Source organism: Homarus americanus, unplaced genomic scaffold (assembly GCF_018991925.1).
Source record: "Homarus americanus isolate GMGI-L3 unplaced genomic scaffold, GMGI_Hamer_2.0 scaffold18703, whole genome shotgun sequence".
NCBI lineage: Eukaryota > Metazoa > Arthropoda > Malacostraca > Decapoda > Nephropidae > Homarus > Homarus americanus.
In genome coordinates this window covers 5978182-6002078 of record NW_024749779.1, presented here as the reverse complement: position 1 = coordinate 6002078, position 23897 = coordinate 5978182, and the positions used below count along the sequence as shown (strand labels likewise).

The 23897-nt window shown below is 42.3% G+C and overlaps 1 protein-coding gene across 1 annotated transcript in view; it reads right to left on the bottom strand.

The window, feature by feature from the left end:
• Positions 1-267: 267 nt before the first annotated feature.
• Positions 268-23897, bottom strand: part of LOC121853891 — a 112708-nt gene continuing 89078 nt past the window's right edge. The window contains exons 4-9 of the mRNA XM_042348272.1: positions 6303-6477; positions 5683-5831; positions 5471-5584; positions 4908-5066; positions 3905-4247; positions 268-2259 (exon numbers count right to left, since the gene is read on the bottom strand). Coding sequence (XP_042204206.1) covers positions 4908-5066; positions 5471-5584; positions 5683-5831; positions 6303-6477 — 597 coding nt within the window. The 3' untranslated portion in view covers positions 268-2259; positions 3905-4247. The remainder of the gene's footprint in view (positions 2260-3904; positions 4248-4907; positions 5067-5470; positions 5585-5682; positions 5832-6302; positions 6478-23897) is intronic.

The following is a 23897-nucleotide window of genomic DNA, read 5'->3' as shown; positions in this document are numbered from 1 at the left end:
TATATATATATATATATATATATAAAAAAAAAAAAAAAAAAAAAAAAATATATATATATATATATATATATATAATAAATACAGGAAAATGGAAACAACGGTGATTTTATCAAGATTTATCTTATCACGTTTTCATTGGTTACAAAATATATATATATATATATATATATATATATATATATATATATATATATATATATATATATATATATATATATATATATATATATATATATATATATATATATATATATATATATATGAGGTTGTAGGTCTCCCACAGGCTAATGAATCCCTCAGACATTGTCTCCAGTAAGCTAAATTCACCTAGCCCAACTCCAGAATAAAAATGTTATTGTTTACTTAAACATACAGTACACTACTGTATACCGGGTACATAAAAATATGGCACCCAACTCTTCAGAGCTAATCAGTAACTGTTTCTGAACTCTTACAAGCATTATTATCTATTAATGTCATACCTGACATATTTATCTTATTACTGTATATTTATTGGAAAACATCCTTTAAATTTTGAAAAAAACTTTAAATTATGATGACAACAGTGAAAAACACCGACGGTCATCACCATTCGTTCATAGTCTCACCAGCACGTAATGCCATTTATGGGCGTACAACAAAGACTAGCACATACTGTATTCAGTTGCCATTTTGTGTTTACCATAGTATGGACATCTTAGTACAGCAAGTAACAATCATAACATCAACAACTTAGTAAAACCATATCAACAAGGATGGTGCTAACATGTTGAGTTTATGGAATTTTATCCTCATTTTTAGAACACTATGGCCACAGACTATCTGCATCATATTCCATATCAGTAGGAGTAAACATTAAATGCTTAAGTACACTAAAAAAAAAAAATAATCCTAAATACTCCCTGCCTGTGCATCTTATACGTATGCCTTAAAATATGGCTGCTCGCCTGTTGTGCCAAATGACAATACATTTCGGATATAAAATGAAATGGTAAGGAGTTATCAAAATACTGTATGATTTGGACACAAAATGTTAACATTTACAAACACACTAACATAAATGACAATAGCTGTACAGTATTGTACAGAAAATGATCTCCAGTTGTCATGAAGAACCTACTGGTCATAAAACCTTTAGCAAAGTTAAATCTGGATACCAATAATTTACAGACACTTTAACAGCACAGTGATATTTAGCTTTAAATTTAGTTTTCTTGGGATTCTGATATCAATACCACTTCAGTTGTGCTAGTTATCATAACAAATATCTTGACAAAATACTGTCTGTATCAAAGGTTCTAATACTTTAACAAAGGTTCCTGCAAGATAAATATAACAACTTAGAATGACAGCCAACTTAGATGGTCAAAACTATCTTTATATAAGCCTCACAATAAACACACACACACATACAGTATTACTGTATTTAACTCAAGTTATGGCCAACCATTTACTATCTTACTGGATCTGTAAAACAAATACTGTAATGAAGTTTGTAGATTAAGAAAAATCTATACTTTGTTGCACAAAATTCTGTGTATGCACAGTACTGTATTCCATAGTTAGGATCTGTTGGTTTGATTTTATTCTGAAGTAGATGTCTATTTATGTCTATTAATTTACTATTAATATTCAATCAAGGTCACAAACTGAAGAAAAAGAAAAACATAATCACACTATAGTTTTGTCACAATAATGAAGATGACAACACAGGTACAGTATAGTATACAGTATATAAGTTCTTTAATCATCTCAAATACAGTACTGTACAGTACAGTACACACAAAGAGCACACCAATAAAATAAACAATTGTCAATTTAAGAACAAAGCACTAAATAATGGACTTACAATTACATATGTATTTGAATAATTACATATATAATAGCATAAATGAAGCAAATGATATGGAACTTTGCATATTATCCACCTTAAATAAATCCTCACTGTTTACCATAACTGACAGTGAACTGTACTGTATATCATGTAATATTTGTTCCCATTTCTATTAACATTACTAAAGTGTAGTAACATCTTCAGTGAACTGTTAATAATCATTTAATACACAATGTTTAAAAATACTTTTATCCTATAGCATATTTGTTCATTAAATTCTCTTTCAAAGAAGCCTATATATAGAAGTAGTTTTCATAGTCATTGTATGAGTGGGCTCTTCGTGTCCGTACGTTAGCATGTAGTTCATCATCATTGTCATCATCTACTGGTGTTTCAACCAAATCCACACTCTGGGTCCAGGGCAACTGAGGTAATAGGAAGAAAATTAGGCAAGTATGTTATGGAATACTTATACCTATATACTGTACTGTATACAAAGCAAATTAATTTACTCTATTAATTATTTATTCCTCAAAATGCATGTTATTTTTTTTATAATGATACATTAAATTTGAATAGATCCTAGCTTTGCAATCATTCAAAATACTACATTATACTGATAACCACAAGGAAAGAGAAAACACGAAGTTCCCAAGCGCTTTCATGTAATTCACATCTTCAGGGGTGAGTACAGACTAAGGAGAAGTACATAACAAGGTATATATATATACAGAGGAGGGTGAGATCAAGTCCACAATGGTCAGGTATTAGGTAATGACCCTACTAATCTTCAAAAAGCACCGCAGCTGTCGGTAATCAGGTCATATTCGACTTATGACAACCCGGACATGCAACGGCCATGGTCATATAAAATATTTTTCACATTACTTATTTTCGAGTCTCGACGTTAGTGATCGAGCTGTGACCTGACTACCGAATGTTGCGGTGCTTTTTGAAGATTAGTAGGGTCAGTGTAGTCTTAATGGCAGTTGAAAAAGTGGGCATAAACCCTGTACAGTAAGTCCTCGTATGACGTCGGCCCGCTTCACGTTGTTTCGGCACTACGTCGCTAATCTTTAGATACCAAAAATTCGTTTAACCTCCCAATGACTCAGTACAACATCGTTTTGCGTTGTCATGGACTACTTTTTATGGCGCATCACCCTCTCTCTCGTCTGGCCACGCTAAGCTCTCTTGGCAGCCGTATAGTCTCAGTGACTCACCACCCTCCTCTCCCGCCCTCCTCTGCTCCCACCATAATCATCCCCTCCCGCCATCCGCCTCCTCCGCTTCACTACCCACCCCACACTCACTCTACCACCTCCGCCCATCGGTGAGTACCAATACAAACTTAGTACAGTCTCTCCTCGACTTACGACGGGTTCCGTCCCGACGACCAGGTCGCAAGTCGAAAAGGCGAAAATAATACATAGAAATTCTAAAATGGGTGTCTCTTATTCTTCTCAGCACCACGAGAACTCTCACGTTTACGCTTGCCAACCATTTTAAAGAGAACTACAAACGAAAATTTTGTCAGTACACAGCGCGATCACTTATGTCGAGACTCGAAAATAAGTAATGTGAAAAATATTTTATACGACCATGGCCGTCGCATGTCCGGGTTGTCATAAGTCGAGGAGAAACTGTAGTTGTATACCTATGCTCTATTTTTTATAGAAATGGCAATGATTTTCTGTATATGTAATGTATTTCATGGGGCAAAGGGAGGCTCAGGAACGTAACTCCCATATTTAATCTATTTCTTATGGGGAAAATTGATCCACTTAACGTTGTTTTGTATAACGTCTCGTTTTTAGGAACGTAACCCCGACAGTAAGCGAGGACTTACTGTACTCTACATAAAAACAAAATATATTCTAATGGATTAAATACTGTACTGTCCTCTAATTTATAACACAATCCACAAATACAGGCTGATCATGTTGATTCCAAAGCTATAAAAAAAATAAAAAGAACGCAGAGAGAGAGAGTATATATATATATATATATATATATATATATATATATATATAGACGAAAAAAGCCCAAAACAAAGGCCTCTTACAGTACCTGTCGTCTTACTGCTGCTCTTGAAGGTGGAACTGGCCGTGGACTTCTAAGAGGAGGAACTGGACAAGGCTCCTCAATTTTTTCTGTCTCCTCAATATTATTTGTAGACTTACAATAGTTATTGTTATTAAGGTTAGTGTTAATAGTTGGTGTGTTGATTGTGACTGTTGAAGCTCCATTAGGGGAGATAGTAATGGTGGTGGAAGGCACCATGTTGTCAGATGGGGCTTCTACTGGTGAGGTGGATGATGTGGAGCAGGGTTTAGCTGGTGAAACAGGGAGGTTTTGTGTCTTGTGTACATTAGTGTTGATCTTCTTGGTAGAACACCGTCTAAGGGATGCTCTGAAACACAGGATCATTCAAATTTGCATTTTGAGACACAGTGGTGTTTAATTGCAGTAAGAGCCTAAATATCAAACAAAATAAATTATAATAATTACTTTAGACAATAAATTAATATTGTATTATACAAGTATAGTGTTCAGTTATTATATATACCAAGTGACAAGAGAAAAATTTCTGACTGACCATTGTGTAGTCAAGTACCACGGCCATTTACTGGAAGAGCTTCCAACCTAACGTAACTTAACCAAGTCAAAAACTAGGAACACCTACTCATAAAAAGGAGTAACAGGAAAAAAATCAACAGAAAAACTCTTTCTTATCCTCTAGAAAAAAATAAGAAAAAACTCTTTCTTACCTCTAGAAAAAAAATAGAGGAATTGTAACTTTATGTTTTTCCCAAAGTTTTGTTAAAACGTAAATACTTACGAACGCCTGCTGAACGAGGTTTAACTTTAAATTTACAGTATTTTGTCATTCCATTTCTACTTTTCTCTTAAAGTAAATGATTTTAGATGTATATAAGGTCTTAGGCTATGATATATAGGGATTTTAAACATTACGAAATGCAAGAGACTGAATCATTAGGAAACATATCACCTGTCCTAGTGTTTTAAACATCAACAATGAAGACTATATAAAAAGGATTTTCATAAATACCTAAGAGTTGCAAGAGATGTGATGTGGGCCTCTAGGTGCAGGGGAGGGTGTGTGACGTACCACAAGACATGCATGATCTCTAGAAACCCACCGTGATGTCAGTCTTAGTGGCCTTTCATCTTGATGAAGCTTACGTTCTCGTCCATCGTTTCGACGTACCTAAACAGTTTACCTTGTTATTGTTATACTGTACAGAACATATAAACGTAATACTCTACTGACGTATCAACACGGTGACACTTTAGAAATAATATGAAGCCATCAAAAGATAAAAATACCTGTACTGTACACCCAAAAAGACATAAATGTACAAAATCACAGACACACACACATATATATATATATATATATATATATATATATATATATATATATATAGACGTAGGAAGAAAGGCTTTATTATAACACAGTATTGTAATCAATTTAAAATAATTCAATATGCAAACCATAAGTATGATAGAATATGCATAATCATATGTGATTTTTTTTCATAAGCCTTTCCACCTCATTATAATTATGCAGAGATTATTTATTACTACATAAGTCATAAGGTTTACACATACCTCGTAAATAGAAAAATTATTAACATTATTGTGGATGTTGTTGCAGAGCAGCACCAGACGTATCAGCTCCTCACAGGTGGTTCTCTCACTGACAAGTAAACTCTTGTACTGTGACTGAAAAAAAATAAACCTCCAATCCTATCCTTGTTCTGCAATTCAAAGATGCGCATGAGCAAATCCTTATATGTCAGCAGAACCACAAAAGAACGTACCCCAGGAACAAGTGCCCCGTCATATACTCTTACAAGACCTCCTGGTCTCATCTTGAGGGCTAATCTGGAGTCTCCCCGAGGGTGACATGACTGTAGCTCTGCTGGCCTCGAGTCATCCTCCAGGGTTAGGGTTGTTCTCATAATGCCTCCTAAAAAGACACCTTTGAATAGATAAATCACGTATCTGCCTTGTATGTCGATCTATATACTGGTATTATGTTTATGAGCATAAAATTTAGGTGTGCAAGGTTGATTAGGTTAAAACTGTCTGTATTCTCTTGGTGTGGCAGAGTTCATAATACTGTACTGTATGTTTACACAAAAGAAATTCATAAGTTAATAGTTATATGCACTGTGCACATCATCAGTCTATGGGCAACAAGTGTGTCAAGTTGAGGAAAAATTCTCTCCTCGTATTCATTAGCAGAGAATAATTATATGCCACACTAGTACAAATTTACATGACATTAAAGAATATTTCCCCATGAAAAAAAAATCTTGGCCTGTTTAATTTCTTTCCAAAATGTCATTCTTCAAACGACATTTCTGGCTCGTTCACATTATCTTCCTCAACAATGAACAGTTTTTCCATTCACAAAACAATTTAATTACCAGCTTACCAGTTTTCCTGACGGTTACTTCCATAGTTAAGTAAAAAAGATTCGGATCTCGATGTTTCATTTTGAACTTAGGTATAGAGTGCACGAGCTCCCTGCAGGTGGTGGTGTAGGTGATGCACACGGTCTTGTACTCCATCTCCTGCATCAGGCACCTCACCCACACTCGCACAGTCGTCTGCAAACAGAAAATGTCTCTTTAACCATTTTGGGAAGCATATCTACATGTTATATAAATATCTTTCGTAACAACATGTACTATTCCTTTTATAATAAGTGAATATCGTTTGTTAACACGGATTTCCATTAGTTACAATAAAGGTAACGAAAATCACATTATATAGTACTTTCAAATGTTAAATAATTAAGGGCTGGGAATATCAACACCACTGCGAGATACCAGGAGTAAGAGGGGGGTAGGGGGGGGGGATTAGCTCGAAGGTTGAGAGAGAGTACTACACGACTTGAACACGTACTCCAGAGTTTAGATGACCTCAACACCATATCAAGCAAACAGTTTACTCCATAAGGTGGCGGCCCCCGTCCATGACACAACATCTGACACAACACAACACATAGCACATCACAACCATTAACACATGACACGACACAACACCTGACACTCGCCAACAAACATTACAGCTTTTGTTACGCACCCAACAAATATTTTCGTGCCTTTGTTATATACACTATCATTGTTAGCATCTCTCTCTCTCTCTTTTAGTAACCACTCCTACACCTCCCTCCACTAGCTTGTCAAAGGAGGAGAGAAGGTGGAGTAGGTAGGGGGAGGAGGGAAGGTGAAGGAAGAGTAGTTAGGGGAAGGAGTAGGTAGGGGGAGGAGGGAAGGTGAAGGAAGAGTAGTTAGGGGAAGGAGTAGGTAGGGAGGAGGAAGGTGAAGGAAGAGTAGTTAAGGGAAGGAGGAGGGTAGGGAAGGGAGGGCTCATGCATTAATGACAAACTGATGTAGAGATAAAATGGGAGACCTTGATGGTGTGGGTACAGTAAGGCGTTAATACTCCCACGGTCCTCTCCCGCAGTCCTGTTTTTACCGTCTGTGGTGATAGTGGTTGGTTAAGTTACATTCCCCTCCCCCTTAACTAACACCAACATTACACACCAGAGCAGCCAACATCTTCATTGAGAGCCAAATCAACCAGCCAAATCAACCAGCCAACCAACCAACAACAGTCACACACACACAAGAGCTGAGCCACGTTCATAAACACACACATACTGTATATACAAGAGCTGTACAGTTGCGCAAATGTGTTCCTAAGACCTCATGTAGTAACCCGTGTCTCCAAATAGCCAACCTATATGACCTATAGCAAACCGATCTACCAATCACGTCCATCGTTACACAACCAATATCCTTTCAATCATAAATAGTGATACTACTACTACTACTGCGACGGTGCCGTTTGGAGACAAGGGTTACCACAGTGGGTGTGAGAACACATTTGCGCAACTGTACGATACATACGCCCCATACACACAAGAGCTGGACCACCATACAGCCGGATACTAGTTAAAATGGCACACAACGGCAGCGTTGGCGAACACAGGTACGTGGGGTGACGGTGGACGGGTACGACGCAGCATGATGACAGGATAGTGTGGGTCACGGGCCCCACGGCCACCTTCAGAAAAAATCACAGGATAATCGATGAGAACTGGCGGGTGATGAATGCCCTGAGGTGGGAGGTGGATCAGGAATGCTAAATGATGAGGTAGCAGCAAACACCAGACTGGCGGGTCAAGGGCGCTCTGGGACGGCACACAGTCTGTTGCAGGACACTATCTATCTATCTACACCTGTGTGTGTGTGTGTGCATACATAGTCGTATGTATGCATGTATGTATGTATGTTATGCGTGCGTACATGACTGTGTCCAAGTTGTGATTGTCACTGTTCTAGCCACAACGTCAAACAGCAGGAGTTACAGCTCACTGTGCAACCTTTCACTGTCAATGCCGCGACCTTTGGCTATCACTCCAACCCTGTAAACGCTTCTGCGCTTCACCTTGCACAGGATGTAAGGGGTGTATAAACTAGCCCCCTCGGGGGCAATCTTAAAAAATCTAAATCTAACCGTCAGTGTGTGATGATGATGATGATGATGATGATGATGATGATGATGATAACGATGAAGATGATGTGATGATGATGATTGATGATGATGACGATAGATGGTGATTGATGATGATGATAATAGTGATGAAGATGATGTGTGATGATGATGTGTGATGATGATGACGATGAAGGTGATGTGTGATTGATGATGATGATAATGGTGATGATGATGATGATGATGATGATGATGATGATGATGATGATGACGATAATAACAACAACTTACTAACTCTGTAATGTCAGGTGTTACTTTCCTCATGAAGGAGCTGGCTGACATATTGTTTCTTGGAGAGGTTATGACGCTGTAATATACGTAATGACTAAACAAGCTTAACCAGACTAACTCGTGTTAAGAGTGTCAAACCAAACTAGATAGTGTCAAGTCAGCTCAGGTGGGTTATTATGAGGCGTTCAGGTGAGGCACAGTGAGGATCCGTCAACTCTATTTGAAACTATGGCACTAAACTTACAATGAGAAATTATTGGAAAAAAAACACCAACAAAATCTTCAGCTGACCGTCACCTTCGATCGCGTGACCGTCAACACAGCTCATCTCTGGGTGGTGATGAAGATGTTTACTTGGTGCTGCATGACTTATTTTCTTGGCCAAGTTTAGGTTAGGTTAGGTTAGGTTAGTGTTTGCGGCAATATAAACCTGCTTGCCCACCCACTCACATACGGCATGGGTGATAACAATACCTCTTAGCTGAGACACGAAAAAAGGATTACAAAAGCAAAACAAACAACAAAAATGTTATGTTGTCAAGGTATGCAAGCATTGTGAGGGAGCCGTTACTCCCTGGGGGCGACGCTGTAGGGGGGAGTGACGGACCAGTAGTGGGGTGGGTGACGGGGAGGGGGGGTTGGGAGGTGATGGATAGTGGGGTATGAAGGAAGGAGGTGATGGAGGAAAGGCGTGGGGATGATGGGTGGGGAAGGGAGAGGGGAGGAAAGAAGGGTAGTGACAGTCACTGGAATGGGAGGAGAGAAGGAAGGCCTGGGTGAGCCAAGTATCATGGTGGACAAAGTGACCTGAGGGAGAGGAAGGGGGTACTTATTTAATTTTGTTTAAAATTTTTCGTGAACAGCGGCTATGATTTATTGCGCACCCCATATTCTTCCTGTTTAACAGACCCCAGTGATCAGGATTTATTGTCCAGAACATTATTTGTTTAGGTATGAGTCTGGGAGTTGAATTATCTACAAGGTGCAAAACGTGGATACAGTTTTAATACATCAGTTATCTTGCTATATAAGGTGCTGCGCAAATGCACACACTGTAAGCCTGGTCTTCTCCTTGCAAGTTTCTATTTGCTCACAGTTTAGAATGAAGTACAAACACTCTACATTTTGTGCTGTTCACATCTGCATGAGGGGCAACTGCCACTGACAGAGGAACTTATATCCTAACCGTTTTCTATCAGTTACAACATCTTATAGTCTATTAACCTTGTTACTTACTCAAATATTCATGTTTTGCTTGATCATCATAGCAGATAATGGATTGACTAGTGCCTGTTTGCACTTGTCTGCTTGCTTCAAATTCATCAGCAAATTCTTCCAGATTATAGTTTTAAGGGTTCAGGATGCCAGACCTAGATTGTAATGTATTTACTGGACACAAGTTTAGCTTGGGCATCAACTCTGTCATGTTCATTAAGGCCTATGTGAGATGGGATCCAATACATGCTTATTTGTGTCTGGTTTTAGAGACAAGTGTGTGACACTTGAGTTGAGGATGTCATGAGCAAGTAGTGAGGCTAAGGAATCAGGGATGGTAATGACTCCAACAAGTTTCAGGGCTGTGATAGCCAATAGTTTAGTTTGTAGAGTGGAGGCCCAGCCAACTGATTCTAATCCTTTCTCTAATGTATTACCGTTAGGCTAAGCCACAATGGGAAGTGAGGAGCACTGAGTAGGGTGGGGGGAGGAGGTGGGAGTGAGTGACCTGAGGGATGGGAGAGAAAAACAGAATGACAGGGTGACCAAAATTTATCACCTACATGACAACATAACAAGAAGGAAGCGTACCGAAAATAACATAAAATCAATTGTGAAGAAGAGAACACCAATAAAAACTGAACATCAACCCAAAGATAACACAAGAACACGGATATAAAATCGAACGCCACAGAATTCAATCATACCTTGGAGAGTCAGTGGGAACTGTATCTCAAAGTCCCCTGCTGAAGGTGAGAGAGCCTACTTATTTTATTTCATTTAAAACCTGATACGAAAAAGGCCGACAAAGTTACACTGGGACTGTACTATAGCTGAACGTGTTCATTCACCCTCACATGCAGGTAAGTGCCGTACTCTTTGATAATATTAATCATCGTCCCCGCCAGACCACACGAGTTGGATAAGTTTTACGAGTGTTACTGGCCCTTACACTCTACTCTACCGAGATGCTTTCCTGATATAGACAAGGAAATCCAAGAGTTTATTATCCCTCTTTCTGGTAAGCTGAAAATTCGTCTTAAACAATTCACCAGTGAAATGATACCAAAACGATGGTTTAAATTACATAGAGATTATACTGAAACTCTACCATAATTAGATGTGCTCTCACATGCCAGACAGGAGAAAATACTGCCTTAAGAATCTCTGAGAAAGCAAGCCTCAGGGACCATCAGAAGGCAATGTATATTCCTCCTACCATAACTAGATACATTCTTCAGAGAGCAAAAAAAAAAAAAAAATAAAGCAGGAATTTTTGTGACTCGGGAGTTGGATCACGAAGCCGTCTTGCACAATGGCCGCTGGCGGAGAGGCCCGGGGGTCTATTCTTTGTTGATCACGCGGGTACACTGGCTGGGGGAGGCGGGGGTACTGAGGTGGCCTTATCTCAGAGATGCTTTCCTCCAGGGTACTGCTCCAGGCTGAGACACGACTGGGGCACGGATATGGGAAAGGTGGGGTGGGGTGGAGAAGACAAGAGAGATAGAAGACAAAGAGGAGAAAAGAAGACGTGATAGAAAAGACAGATTAATCGAGAAAGCAAATATCACCAACTATGTCCAGACATAGGATAATAGATCTCAGGCCCAGACTGGATAAGGATAAATGCAGTTATGTCCTGTGGAACGCCGACAGCTGCAGGAGGTGGCCGGAGAAGATGAAGGGATAAGGAAGGGGAGAGAACTGGACAGGTGTATAGGGAGGAAACGAAACAGGAACTCAGAAGGTGAAGGAAGATAATTAAGGAAGTAACAGGAGAGGGAGGGTGGGGCGATAGTGTTCAGGACCAAACACCACTCGAGGCAACGGTGGTGTGTCCAGGACTGGCAGGAAGTCATTAAATAAGTTGATCAACAGGTGTAACAAAGGAATAGCGGCCATACGACAGTTCAAGGCTACACTAGCAGCATCTAGCGGACCTGCGGGGGTGGGGAGGAGAGTGTAGGGCGTGTCGAAGTAGGGTAAGAGGCGTGGTGAAGAGGCGTGGTGAGAGGCGTCCAGGGAGGTGGTTTTGCTTTTGATGAACCATATTGCAACGACGACATCACCAGCATCCACCACACAACACCACCACACAACATCATTACCGGTACTACATCATCACCAGTATCTCACCACCAGTACTACATCATCACGAGTATCTCACCACCAGTATCTCACCACCAGTATCTCACCACCAGTACTACATCATTACCAGTACTACATCATCACCAGCATCTCACCACCAGTACTATTACATTACCATTATCTCACCACCACCTATACATCACCACCAGTGCTACATCATTACCGGTACTACATCATCACCAGTATCTCACCACCAGTACTACATCATCACCAGCATCTCACCACCGGTACTTACATCACCACCGTGTTACATCATTACCGGTACTACATCATCACCAGCATCTCACCACCAGTACTACATCATTACCAGTACTACATCCTATCTCACCACCAGTACTATTACATCACCAGTATCTCACCACTAAAACTTCATGGTAGGGGTAATGGCCATACAGCGGTGGTTAGTAGGGGAATGGCCATATAGGGGTGGTCAAGTAGGGGTGATGGCCATACAGCGGTGGTTAGTAGGGGAATAACCCACAGAGGTGGTCAAGGCCAAGTAGGGGTGATGGTCATACATGGGGTGGCCAAGTAAGGGTGATGGCCATACAACGGTGGTCAAGTAGGTGATGGCCATATAGGGATGGTCAAGTAGGGGTGATGGCCATACAGCAAGCCCGCTTGAAGAGGTATGTGAGGAGCGTGAATGAGTAAGGCTTCGACACCACCAGAGAAAGTGGGATCCGTCGCCCATATCATCCCAGCCTCCCCTAAACACACTCTTCCTATTCTCACACTAATTCTTTTTGTTACACTACTCCCATACATACACCAACACTACTCCTACTACGTGATATTACTTACTACACCACTTATTATTTTTATTTTACACTGGTGCTGTTTGATTCTGAAAACTGTACTGTATAGTCCACCAGGAACACAACACTCCTTATCTCACCACTCCAACACACGCACACAACTGAACGTCAGATACAACACACACAAAGATATATTATTGTATATGTTTGGTGCACTGTAAGGTATATCCAAATATGATAATATAAGAACATTCTTCGCTCTGACCGGAATGATACTCAGTTATATAGTTAATAGTTTTATGATTTCATGTATTTATCAATTAATAACTAACTATTCTTATCTAAATATGATAAAATATACATCAACTTTATATGATACATTAATACATAAAAGTTGTCTGGATAATATTATGGTTATGATGAAGGAGGTGAGTGAGTCAGTGTGTTAGTTCAGTATGACCGTCAAGTGTTCACCATAACGACCATGACCAGTGAACAACATTGGCAAGACAGCCTTGACGCTGGTCAACCACGCTCCCTTGTTGTGGTGCAACTTACGACTAGGTTTTAATTTTCCTCTGAAGGATGACGGACCACAGCAATACCCCGGGGCGACTGGTTCCTTACGCAGTGACAGTGTTATAACTAAATTTCAGCTACAGCATAATTAATATTTCATTCACTCAGGCAAATGATTACAATCATAAAAATTCCTAAAAATAATTTTAGAGCAACAAACTTACAATTTGCCCCATGAGGGGGCTAGTTTATTGGGCACCCCTTGCATCCTATGCAGGACGAAGCACAGATGCTTTTGCAGCGCCCAACAGGGAAGAAGCATGTGGAGTTCATGCTTGCCTTCGTGACTCATGCATTAAGGGTGTAAGTGCAAAGAGTGCTTGTGTTAATAAGTGTAAAGTCGGGGTCAAAAGTTCGCTCCCTCCCAAAATGAAGCAGCATCGACCCTGCACGAGATAAAACAGCACACCCTCACCAGACGACAGTCAGGGTAAGTTCGGAGACCCATTCTCCAGACTCAGGTTGACCACGGGGAGCGAACTTTTGTCCGCAACTGTACATAAAACCAAGGTCTATAAATATAGACCTTGGCCTCTTCTATATAGAAGAGGGCAGACAGGGATCTTGGGTTGAGGCACGTGTTACCTTCTACCCGCTCACCTGAGGCCTACTCATTAACCAGACACAAAAGTTAAATCCCTCTGGCATAGCTTTGTCAGTTCCTGTCGTTAGCGATGTAACTAAAATTATTGATAATAAAGATAAACTTCACCTTACACAGGAGGGGCCAGCATCGCCAATTATATCGCGATGAGAAGCAAAGAACACAATCATTCGCTGGAGGCGGTGTGTTCCTGTTCAAACAGGAAGACTTCCTATATGAAAATATATAACCGAGTCTTTAGTAGAACTGATAAGAGCCTCATAAAATGTACAGTTCTGGTCCTGAACTAACTTGTCTTTTCAAAACTTCTTCCATACAAAGTTTTGTTGACCCATATACAATATAATATACTAAACGATTATTATTTAAAGAAAATTGCTTGAGTGATCACTGGGAGTAAGAGTTAGACGTGGAGGAGCCTTACTGTGAGGTATACGGAGTGACATACCAACCTAACTGTAGGGGAAACAATAAAGTGTCAGTCATTCTCAAGATTTACAACTCTGCCTCACGTACACCCATAAACGCCTCACCTCCTCCGTCCTTCACCATCCCCCTGGGCGGTCCTTGATAAACACCCGGTAAATCTTTCACAGGTACTAGACGACTGACAGATACAGTACTTAAGTTTGACACACACACACTACTGCACACCTACCCGAGGTAGCCCCCACCTACCGAGGGGTCCCCAATATATACCCTTTAATGCGATTCTGAAAATAAAACTCTGCTTGGTTACATCACTTATCATACCGATATTACCTACCCAGCAGTACCTCTTTATACTATGAGCACCACCCAATTATTAAAATTACAGGTGGTCCAAAATGAAGCCCTGAGATTCGCTACAGGTGAAAACCCCTTCACCAAAACCACAACCGAGATACATAGAGACCTGAAAATAAAACCCATCAACCAGGAGCTGCACACCCTGGCCAGCAGAGTCTGGCAAAAGATAGAACAATCAGGAAGAACTCCTTCAAAGACTCCCACCAGACAACAACAATAACCATAAATGGTTTAAAAGTTACCAAATCTCAAAAGATCCATTACCCTCCCCGATCTTTACGGCCAGGCAATAGACAACATCCTTAGACCAGCATCCGCCAGTAGGGTTGACGGAATATGAAATAAGGTCCTCAAAACACCCATATATAGGATAGGGGAGGCTGTCTAGTGCCTGTACCGACAGACAATTACTAACCCATGACACAACCCGAACACACTATTAGCTTAGCTAACCCACAGCAAAGCAGTCAGCTGGCCTCCTACCTCCTCCTAAATTTTTTAATTTCCGTACTATAACTTCCTTCCTCCACCTCTAATCTTCTTTCACCCCTTCTTTCTCTACCCCAAAAAAAAAAAAACGATATGGGTATAGAGGGTGGGGGAAGGAAAGCTGCAACACAGGAAGAGGGAGGAGCGACAGGAAGAGAAAGACGGGAGGAAAGAAGGAGGAAGAGAGGAAAGACAGTTCAGCGAGCTTCCTGCCAGACAGCCACCTGTCGTAGTTAAGTGTCTCGTGGCCGTCACCACCATAACCAACACACTATTTGCCAACCAATTCAATTTCAATTTCAATTGTTTATTCCTTGATAGAGGAAGCGGGATCCTAGTGCTGTCACTAGGTACCCCTGTACAATAACACCAGAAGCATCTGGCAAGTGTGACAAGTATATCCAGTATAAATATTATAAAGGGGCTTACTAAAGCCTAAGGAAGGAAGGATATTCCTTTAACACATAATCAATGTTATTTACATAATATCTGGCCAGTATGGGGAGGATCATCGTGTCTCCGTCAGGGGGTCGTGGAGTGGTGGTCCAGCAGGCGTCACGGAAGCGTTGTGTGTGGGGACATCTTAGAAGGTAGTGGATAAGGGTGCGGCTGTCGGGTCTTCTGCATAATGCACAAGAGCGTTGCTCAGAGAATACGGGGATACGAATCACCCAAGCAAAGTCATACCCAATGATGATACGTATTTCCAACCGTTTTATAAATTGCTACATCATCTTGACAAATAACTGGCCACGTTTACTGAGCTAAAACTCATTGGAAGACTAAAAAAAAAAAAAAAATCACATAATTATCAGTAAGTTGAGCGGACGTAAAATAAAAATTACACACTACTGTACAGTATATTCAACAAAACAGGATAATTTTACGGATGTATGGTTGGTAGGTCAAGTAAAGATGTGTTTTACTGCTAACTGATATTGAAACTACACATACAGAACGGACACTAAGAGCAATATTAACATGGCTGAGCCAAGTGGCATCTGATCTATACTGTACATTTATCTTAAGGAATTATTATATAACATTTAGTATCATCTGGATTACTACTTGACATGGTGTTAGTAAATACATATTAGAATGTTACCACGTTTATCACTTTTTTATATTCATATTATAAATATACTGTATACACATTTTTACAATAGAGTTGATATACAGTACAATAATTTGATGAGTGGAAGCGATGCAACACGGGTTGTGTTACGGTCAAACAAAGGGAAAGACACAGCCAGGATCATGTCTTGACGGCCAAAGTTATATTATCACTGCAATGGTAATTTTTATCGAAGCTACAAAGAGTTACATAATGGTTTCTAATGGTACAGTAAAAGTAAATGCAGAACTAAAGTATTACAACCATCTGACTACCTAGACAATAGATGCCTTTGAAGAGATGATCTAAACTCTAAAGCAATGATTCCCAACAAAACCGGGTTCATAATTATGTAGTTGAGGACACTGAGTCACTGTCACACACACCTCTCGTTATACCCAGCTCACCTGTGTACCCACTTACCACATAACTCAGGCATCAATAGTTACAGACCCGAAGGCTGAAACACTAGACCCGGACCACTCGTCACACTACCCGGGTCAAACAAACAAAGGCTGAACAACTGGGCCAGCACAACACAAACTGAACTAACTGGAATCTACTTAGCCACAGACTACCTCAAAGAAAATGGAGGTGGGGTGATATTCTGTGATTCTCAAAGTGCTTTGAAATCAATGAACAGCCCGTCAGGCTCTATGTCTAAAGTTGCATGTGATATTAAAAGGAATGTGATAACTGCCAATGAGAACAACTTTCGTATCGAAATTGTGATTCCGTCCCATGTTGAATCAGGTATCATGACCGTGCTGATAGACTGGCCAATGAGGCATGTAAGAAAGAAAATGTTGACCGCGACCTTGGTCTTATCCAATGCTGTAATTAAAACATTCAAGTCAGAATCATGAACTCTGATCTAGAAGAAGTGAGAAATGAGACCTGACAGTTGTAGCATTAGTAAATATGACAAATTTTGTAACAAGAGGTACCGGTATGGCCAGCATAAGGACAGAACCAGACAATGTGATGTAGTCGTGGCCAGAATTAGGCTAGGATACAGACACATCTGGCAAGTTAGTAACGCTGTACCCATACCGGAACACTCAGCATGTAAACTTTGTGATAAAACCTTAAAGCATACACTTGAACACTATATTATTGAATGTGACACTGTCAAAGACTTCAGCCACCTGACTTACTGTATCTTGAACTATGTAATTACTTCATTGAATCAGGTGTGCTTGAGGACATTTTGCTGTTTATCCCAAATTTGCTAGCCCACACTGATTAGTCTTCAATTAGAAATGACTCCAATGTATGTGATCCACTGACCTATATATGCTGCTGGTGAATGTGATGTATTTCTTCTTTGTGTACGAACCTCTGTCCTGCATGGCAGTGAACAGTGGCATTACCCACATGAATCTGACCTATATATAGTGTCAATGAATATGATGCATTCTTTGTGTACGAACCTCTGTCCTGTATGGCAGTGAAAGTGGCATTACCCACATGAATCTGACCGACGTATATGATATGTATGTGTGCGTGTGTGCATGTATATGTACGTGTACATGTATATGTGTATGTATATACGTATATATATGTATATGTGTGTGTGTGTTTACATATATGTATATGTACTGTCAATGAATATGATGCAACTTTGTGTACGAACTCTGTCCTGCATGGCAGTGAACAGTGACATTACCCATATGAATCTGACCTATATAATATAGTAGTTAATGAATATGATGTATTTCTTGTGTGTGAACCCTGTCCCGTGACAGTGAGAAGTGATACCACCCTCAGTGTCAAGACCTGACTGAATTGCTCAGAATAGGCAAACTGTACTGCCTGCCAATAAATTTGTTAAACTAAAAAAAAAACTACCCGGGTCCACGAGGGATCACGACACAACTTACAACAAGTGTCTAAAACCATAAACCCAGGATGTAAAGGAAGAGCCGACGGCCACACGAGTAAACCACACCACCAAGCTCTGAGACACCCCTGCACCCTGCCTCTCATACCCCCCCTGCACCCTGCCTCTCATACCTCTGCACTCTGCCTCCTCACACCCCACCCTGCCCTCATAATTCTGCACCCTGCCTCCCACACCCGTGCCCTGGCCTCCTCTCATACCCCTGCACCTGCCTCCCTCATACCCCACCCTGGCCTCTCTCATACCCCTGTACCCCTGCCTCATACCCCCTGTGCCCCGTCTTCATACTCTGCACCCCTGCCTCATACCCCATACCCCTGCCTCTCATAACTCTTGCACCCCTGCTTCTCATACCCCTGTACCCCTGCCTCTCATACCCTTGTACCCTGCCTCCTCATACCCCCCCGTACCCCTGCCCCTCATAACCTGCACCCTGCCTCACACCCCTGTAGCCTGCCTCCTCACACCCCTGCACCCTGCCTCCTCATACCCCTGTACGCTGCCTCCACACCCCTGTACCCCCTGCCTCATACCCCTGTACCTATACCCTGCCTCATAATTCCACCTATAACTCTGCCTCTCATACCCCATACCTATATCTGCCTCTCATAATCCCCTGTACCCATATCCCTGCCTCCTCATAACTCCTGTACCCATAATTCTGCCTCTCACACCCCTGTACCCATAACCTGCCTCCTCACAACCCTGCACCCATACCCCGCCTCCTCATACCCCTGTACCCATCCTCCCTCACCCCTGTACCCATACCCTGCCCCCACACCCCTGCACCTATAACCCCTGCCTCCTCATACCCCTGCACCTTACCCCTGGCCTCATACCCCTGTACCCATACCTGCCTCTCATAATGCACCTATAACCCTGCCTCATAATTTGCACCTTACTCCTGCCTCCTCATACCCTGTACCTATACCCTGCCTCTCACATAACCCTGTACCCATAATCTCTGCCTCTCATACCCCTGCACCCATACCTGCCTCTCATCCCTGTACCCATATTCTGCCCTCACAACCTGTACCCATATTCCTGCCTCTCATACCCCTGTACCCATAACCTGCCCTCATACCCTGTACCTACACTCCTGCCTCATACCCCCTGTGCCTATAACCCTGCCTCTCATAACCCTGCACCCATAACCCTGCCTCTCACACCCCTGTACCTATACCCTGCCTCATACACCCTGTACCCATAATTCTGCCTCATACCCCCTGCACCTATACCCTGCCTCCCCTCATAACCCTGCACCTATACCCCGCCCTCATAACCCTGTACCCATACCCTGCCTCCTCATAACCCTGCACCTATAACCCCGCCTCCCATACCCCTGACCCATACCCCGCCTCCCATAATCTGCACCCCTGCCCTTATGCACCTGTAATTCCTGTCTCATACCCCAGCACCTGGCCTCATAACTCTGCACCCTGCCTCATAACTCTGCACCCCTGGCCTCATTTTTGCTGCACCTGCACCCTGCCTCACCCATAAAACTGCACCTGCCTCACACCCATGTACCTGCACCCCTGCCTCATACCCATGTACCAGGTACCTCTGCCTCATACCCATGTATCTGTACCCCTGCCTCTCATACCCATGTACCTGCACCCCTGCCTCCTCATACCCCATGTACCCGTACCCTGCCTCATACCCATAGCACCTGCCTCTCATACCCATGTACTCACCCTGCCTCATAATCTGCACTTCTGCCTCTCATACCCTACCTTGCCTCTCATACCCATGTACCCTGCCCTCATACCCCTGGCCTAGTACCCTGCCTCCCATAACTGTACCTGACACACCATAACTCACACAGCGTTGCTGCCTTAGTTATTAAGGTCTGGGTGACAATAATGCTATAACCGGTCGACCTTTACTCAAGGAAAGCTGAGGGAGAAGTAAGAGGCAAAGGGTGGCTATATGTGGAGGAGAGGTGAAGGGCGGGGGAGAGAGAGAGAAGGAGAGGTGATGGACGGGAGAGAGTAGAGAAGGAGAAGTGGGGAAGGGAGGAGTAGAGAAGGAGAAAAGGTGTGGAGAGGAAAGAAATACGGGGAAGAGAGGAGATAGAGAGGAGAAAGAAGGTAAGGGGTGGTTGGGAAGGAGGAGGAGAAATGGCATGCCTGAGGAAAAGTGGAAATATATAATGACTTAGAAGGAGGGAGAAGCGGCGAGGAAAACAGGGGGATGGGGAGGGGGGTTAGGAATGAGGAGGTAGAGAGGTGGGAAGGGAGGACAGTCAGGGCAACGATCCAGCACCCACAGTCACTCGACCATCAAGTCTCATGAAGCTATGTGTTGTGGTTGGCGATGACGGTGATATGAGCGTAGCGCTTCCCCGTGAGTTTACCGCCATCAAGACGAGGCAAACAAGGGGGCAGGAACACATCGGGAGGGTGTGGGAGGACTGCAGAATACCCTTCTCATATGCTTGATGATTCTCTCGAAATGTTTGTTGATAATACTTTTAAAATATCATAAACATTTTATGAACTGAGGAAGATGATGTAGTTTTAGTTTTGATGAAATAATTTTAAACGAAGGTTTTTTTTTTCATTGCCTTGGAGCATCATAACTTTTAAGCGCCAGTCACAATCTATGGGTGTCAGCTAGCATCTAGGAATGTCAGGAGGTTGCTATCAGGGAGCCGTCGTGAGGAGTCAGTAATTCCAACGGCACACCGAGTAAAGATCCAAGTGCTGATGGTGCGAGAGACACTTTACCTCCTGCCTCACAATGTCTTAGATCCTGATGCCTCTCGTCAACTCTAAAATTTATTGTCTCCAGTTGTCCATTCTCTGGAACAAAGTCGTACTCCCTCTGGTCACATGTACTACACTGGGACGTATTGTACAGCGCCTAACTACCATCAGACGAATTACAAATGAAAGTACGACAGACAGACACACACTGCCCTTGGACGTACTGAACCCTTGAGCTCGCCTCTTCCAAGCACCTGTTATAGTATACTTCAAACCCTTCCAGCAGATGGATTACTGGGTCTCTGTAGTTCACCTGGCACAATGGAGGCCACACTGAAGAATGGTCATGGCTGTTGAAAAGTTCCATAAAGCGATCATCTGAGTGAAAATGAGAGTGGTCATGACGAAGTGAAGACGGTCACCTCACCACCCACATTGTTCCTGACTGGTCGCTTCTCATACACGTGATGGTAAAAACTGGATTACAACATTTGTTCTGGGAGCCCTGGACGTCATCTTCAGGTTACAGCTGTCAAGAGCAGTTGGGGTGGGCGACAACCGCTTACAACACGATCGTCGTTGTCACCATCACCACCAGGACCATGGCTATTACCCACCCTCACAACGTCCAGAGCTACTACCCTCACCACCCCATCACAACGACCAGAGCTACTATCACCAGTAGAACTACCAGCGCCATCACCAGAACAGCGACCTCGGCTCCATCAGGACGAACTTGCGCAACAATCCCACTCAGAGTTTCCTCCCCACCACTACCACCTATCCTAACTGAGCTGAACCTAACCCAACCTAACAGCCAAAGTAAACCTTATAAAACCTAATCTAACCTAAATGGAAAATTGTGAAAATCTGAGTCGGCTTGGTGAGATGGTCGTCATGGCAACCCCCGCCACGCTGGGGTCTTCTCCTACAATGCTCTGCGCCACTCTTTTGTTTCACTTAACCTTCCCACATCCTTCACCCATACACGTACAACACAGCTCTGTGAGTCGATGCGCCAACATCTTCATTGTTTGGATCTCTCTCTCTATTCCCCACTTTTAATTTACTCGTTGTGGATGTTGCTGAAGCGTTAAATTGTCGACTTGTTACTATTTGTCTTTTTGTCGGACTCGGTGGACACCCACGATGGTGAGAATTTCGTCCACTGCCAATAAAAAGAAAGATTGTGAAATATGTCTTCCTTCCAGTACACGGAGAAAATCCCATAAACAAAATAATAAATTGGACAAAATCCTACTGAAGTTTCTGAAGGTTTTAATGCGTGGAGTGAGACTTCCGACAGCCACGTGATCTTTCTTGTTATTAATTTGTCAAACTTTGAATCATTACACTGAAACAGATAAATGTACAACAGTAAATAGAGTACACAGAATCCAAACAGCATATCTTAATAATGAACAAAAACAAGTAATGAATGGTGTGGAGGCGAGAGGTACCAGTGATCAGAGGCAGCCCGTGGGAAGTGAGCCACCATCACCAAGTGTATCGAGACCACTTAGTAATCAGCAACACATGTACCAGTTAGACTATTAAACGTTACCCGAGCGTGTTTCAATCACCTGTGACCTACGATTAGCTGCCAGATGGTTGACACCTTTGTTGTACAAGAAGTCAAATAAATACATAAAGTAGGCCTTCTGGGAGGTGGCCCCTACAGTTGTTGAAACATTAAGGAAGAACTAGTGTATGTTAAGAGAAAACTAGACAACTGTGTGTGTGTAACCGAGCTTTATGAACACGTTGGATTGTGTTATGCAAGCAGCAACAGCCTGGCTGATCAGGTCTTCGTCCGGGAAGCTTGCTCAGAGGCCAAACCACAAGTGTAGAAAAACTCCCCGGATTCGACTTAGGTAGACTTGAGAGAACGTAATACTGCTGCCGCTACGCTGTGGTTCCCATGCCAGGTGAGTGTATGATCTAACAAGTCTGTTGTAAGCAGTCACAATTACAGCCCATTATGCCCCCTCACCCTGTGTCAAGGAAACAAAGGAACTTACAACTTACACAGAAGGAAGAAATGCAGTGCTCATGTATTGCGCTCAATCATCAGCCTTGTACTTCTCTGCTGCCAGGACAGTGTGACAGTGGCCACGCCTGTGTTACGTCACGCAGATGGCATTGCTACTCATACTACGGTGACCCATATCGCCATATCATCAAGGCTGCCTCAACATTGTAACAGCAACAGGTGTACCTCATGCGAACTAATGTCTCCTGCCTGCTCTTCATACATCTGTGACTCACGACACCTGCACGTCCACAGAGGCTACACCTGCTGTACCTGAGTTACGTCCACTGCTCCTTGAGGTGTGTGTACACAACTCGGACGTGCTTGTGATATAACTGAGAACGGAGAGAAACCTGAAACATGAAGGCGTGGTTTTAAATGTCTCGGCCGGTACGTTGTGTTCACGCACACAAGTACTACCTGCTGTCAGAACACTTGACTTATTACATTCAATTACTTTTTTATTTCCGTATGACTTCTTCGTAACGACACTAATACAACGGTACATACTGTACATGTAATACACAAGTATAAAGTGAGCCATTAACGATAGTATAATGATACAATATCATGTGCCGGGTAAAAAATATAATGGATACATTACAATAACATAAGTATAAATGGAGAAAAGTAATTAACCAGCGACCAGCACCTCAAGGTTGGTGGCGTGGTATAGACGCACAGGATGGCAGCCACACCCAAGGGTCAACAATAATGGCCGCTTGGTTTTGCCTCATCACTCCAGTCAGCTGTATTGATTGTTTACATGAGTCAGCAGGAAATGGGGTAATGTTATATAGGTTGTCTACAACACTCCAAACACTTCTCAATAACCCTGTATCAACACTTCTTTTTCACACTAATAATGTTTGACTGTACTGCTTGAGTGTGTG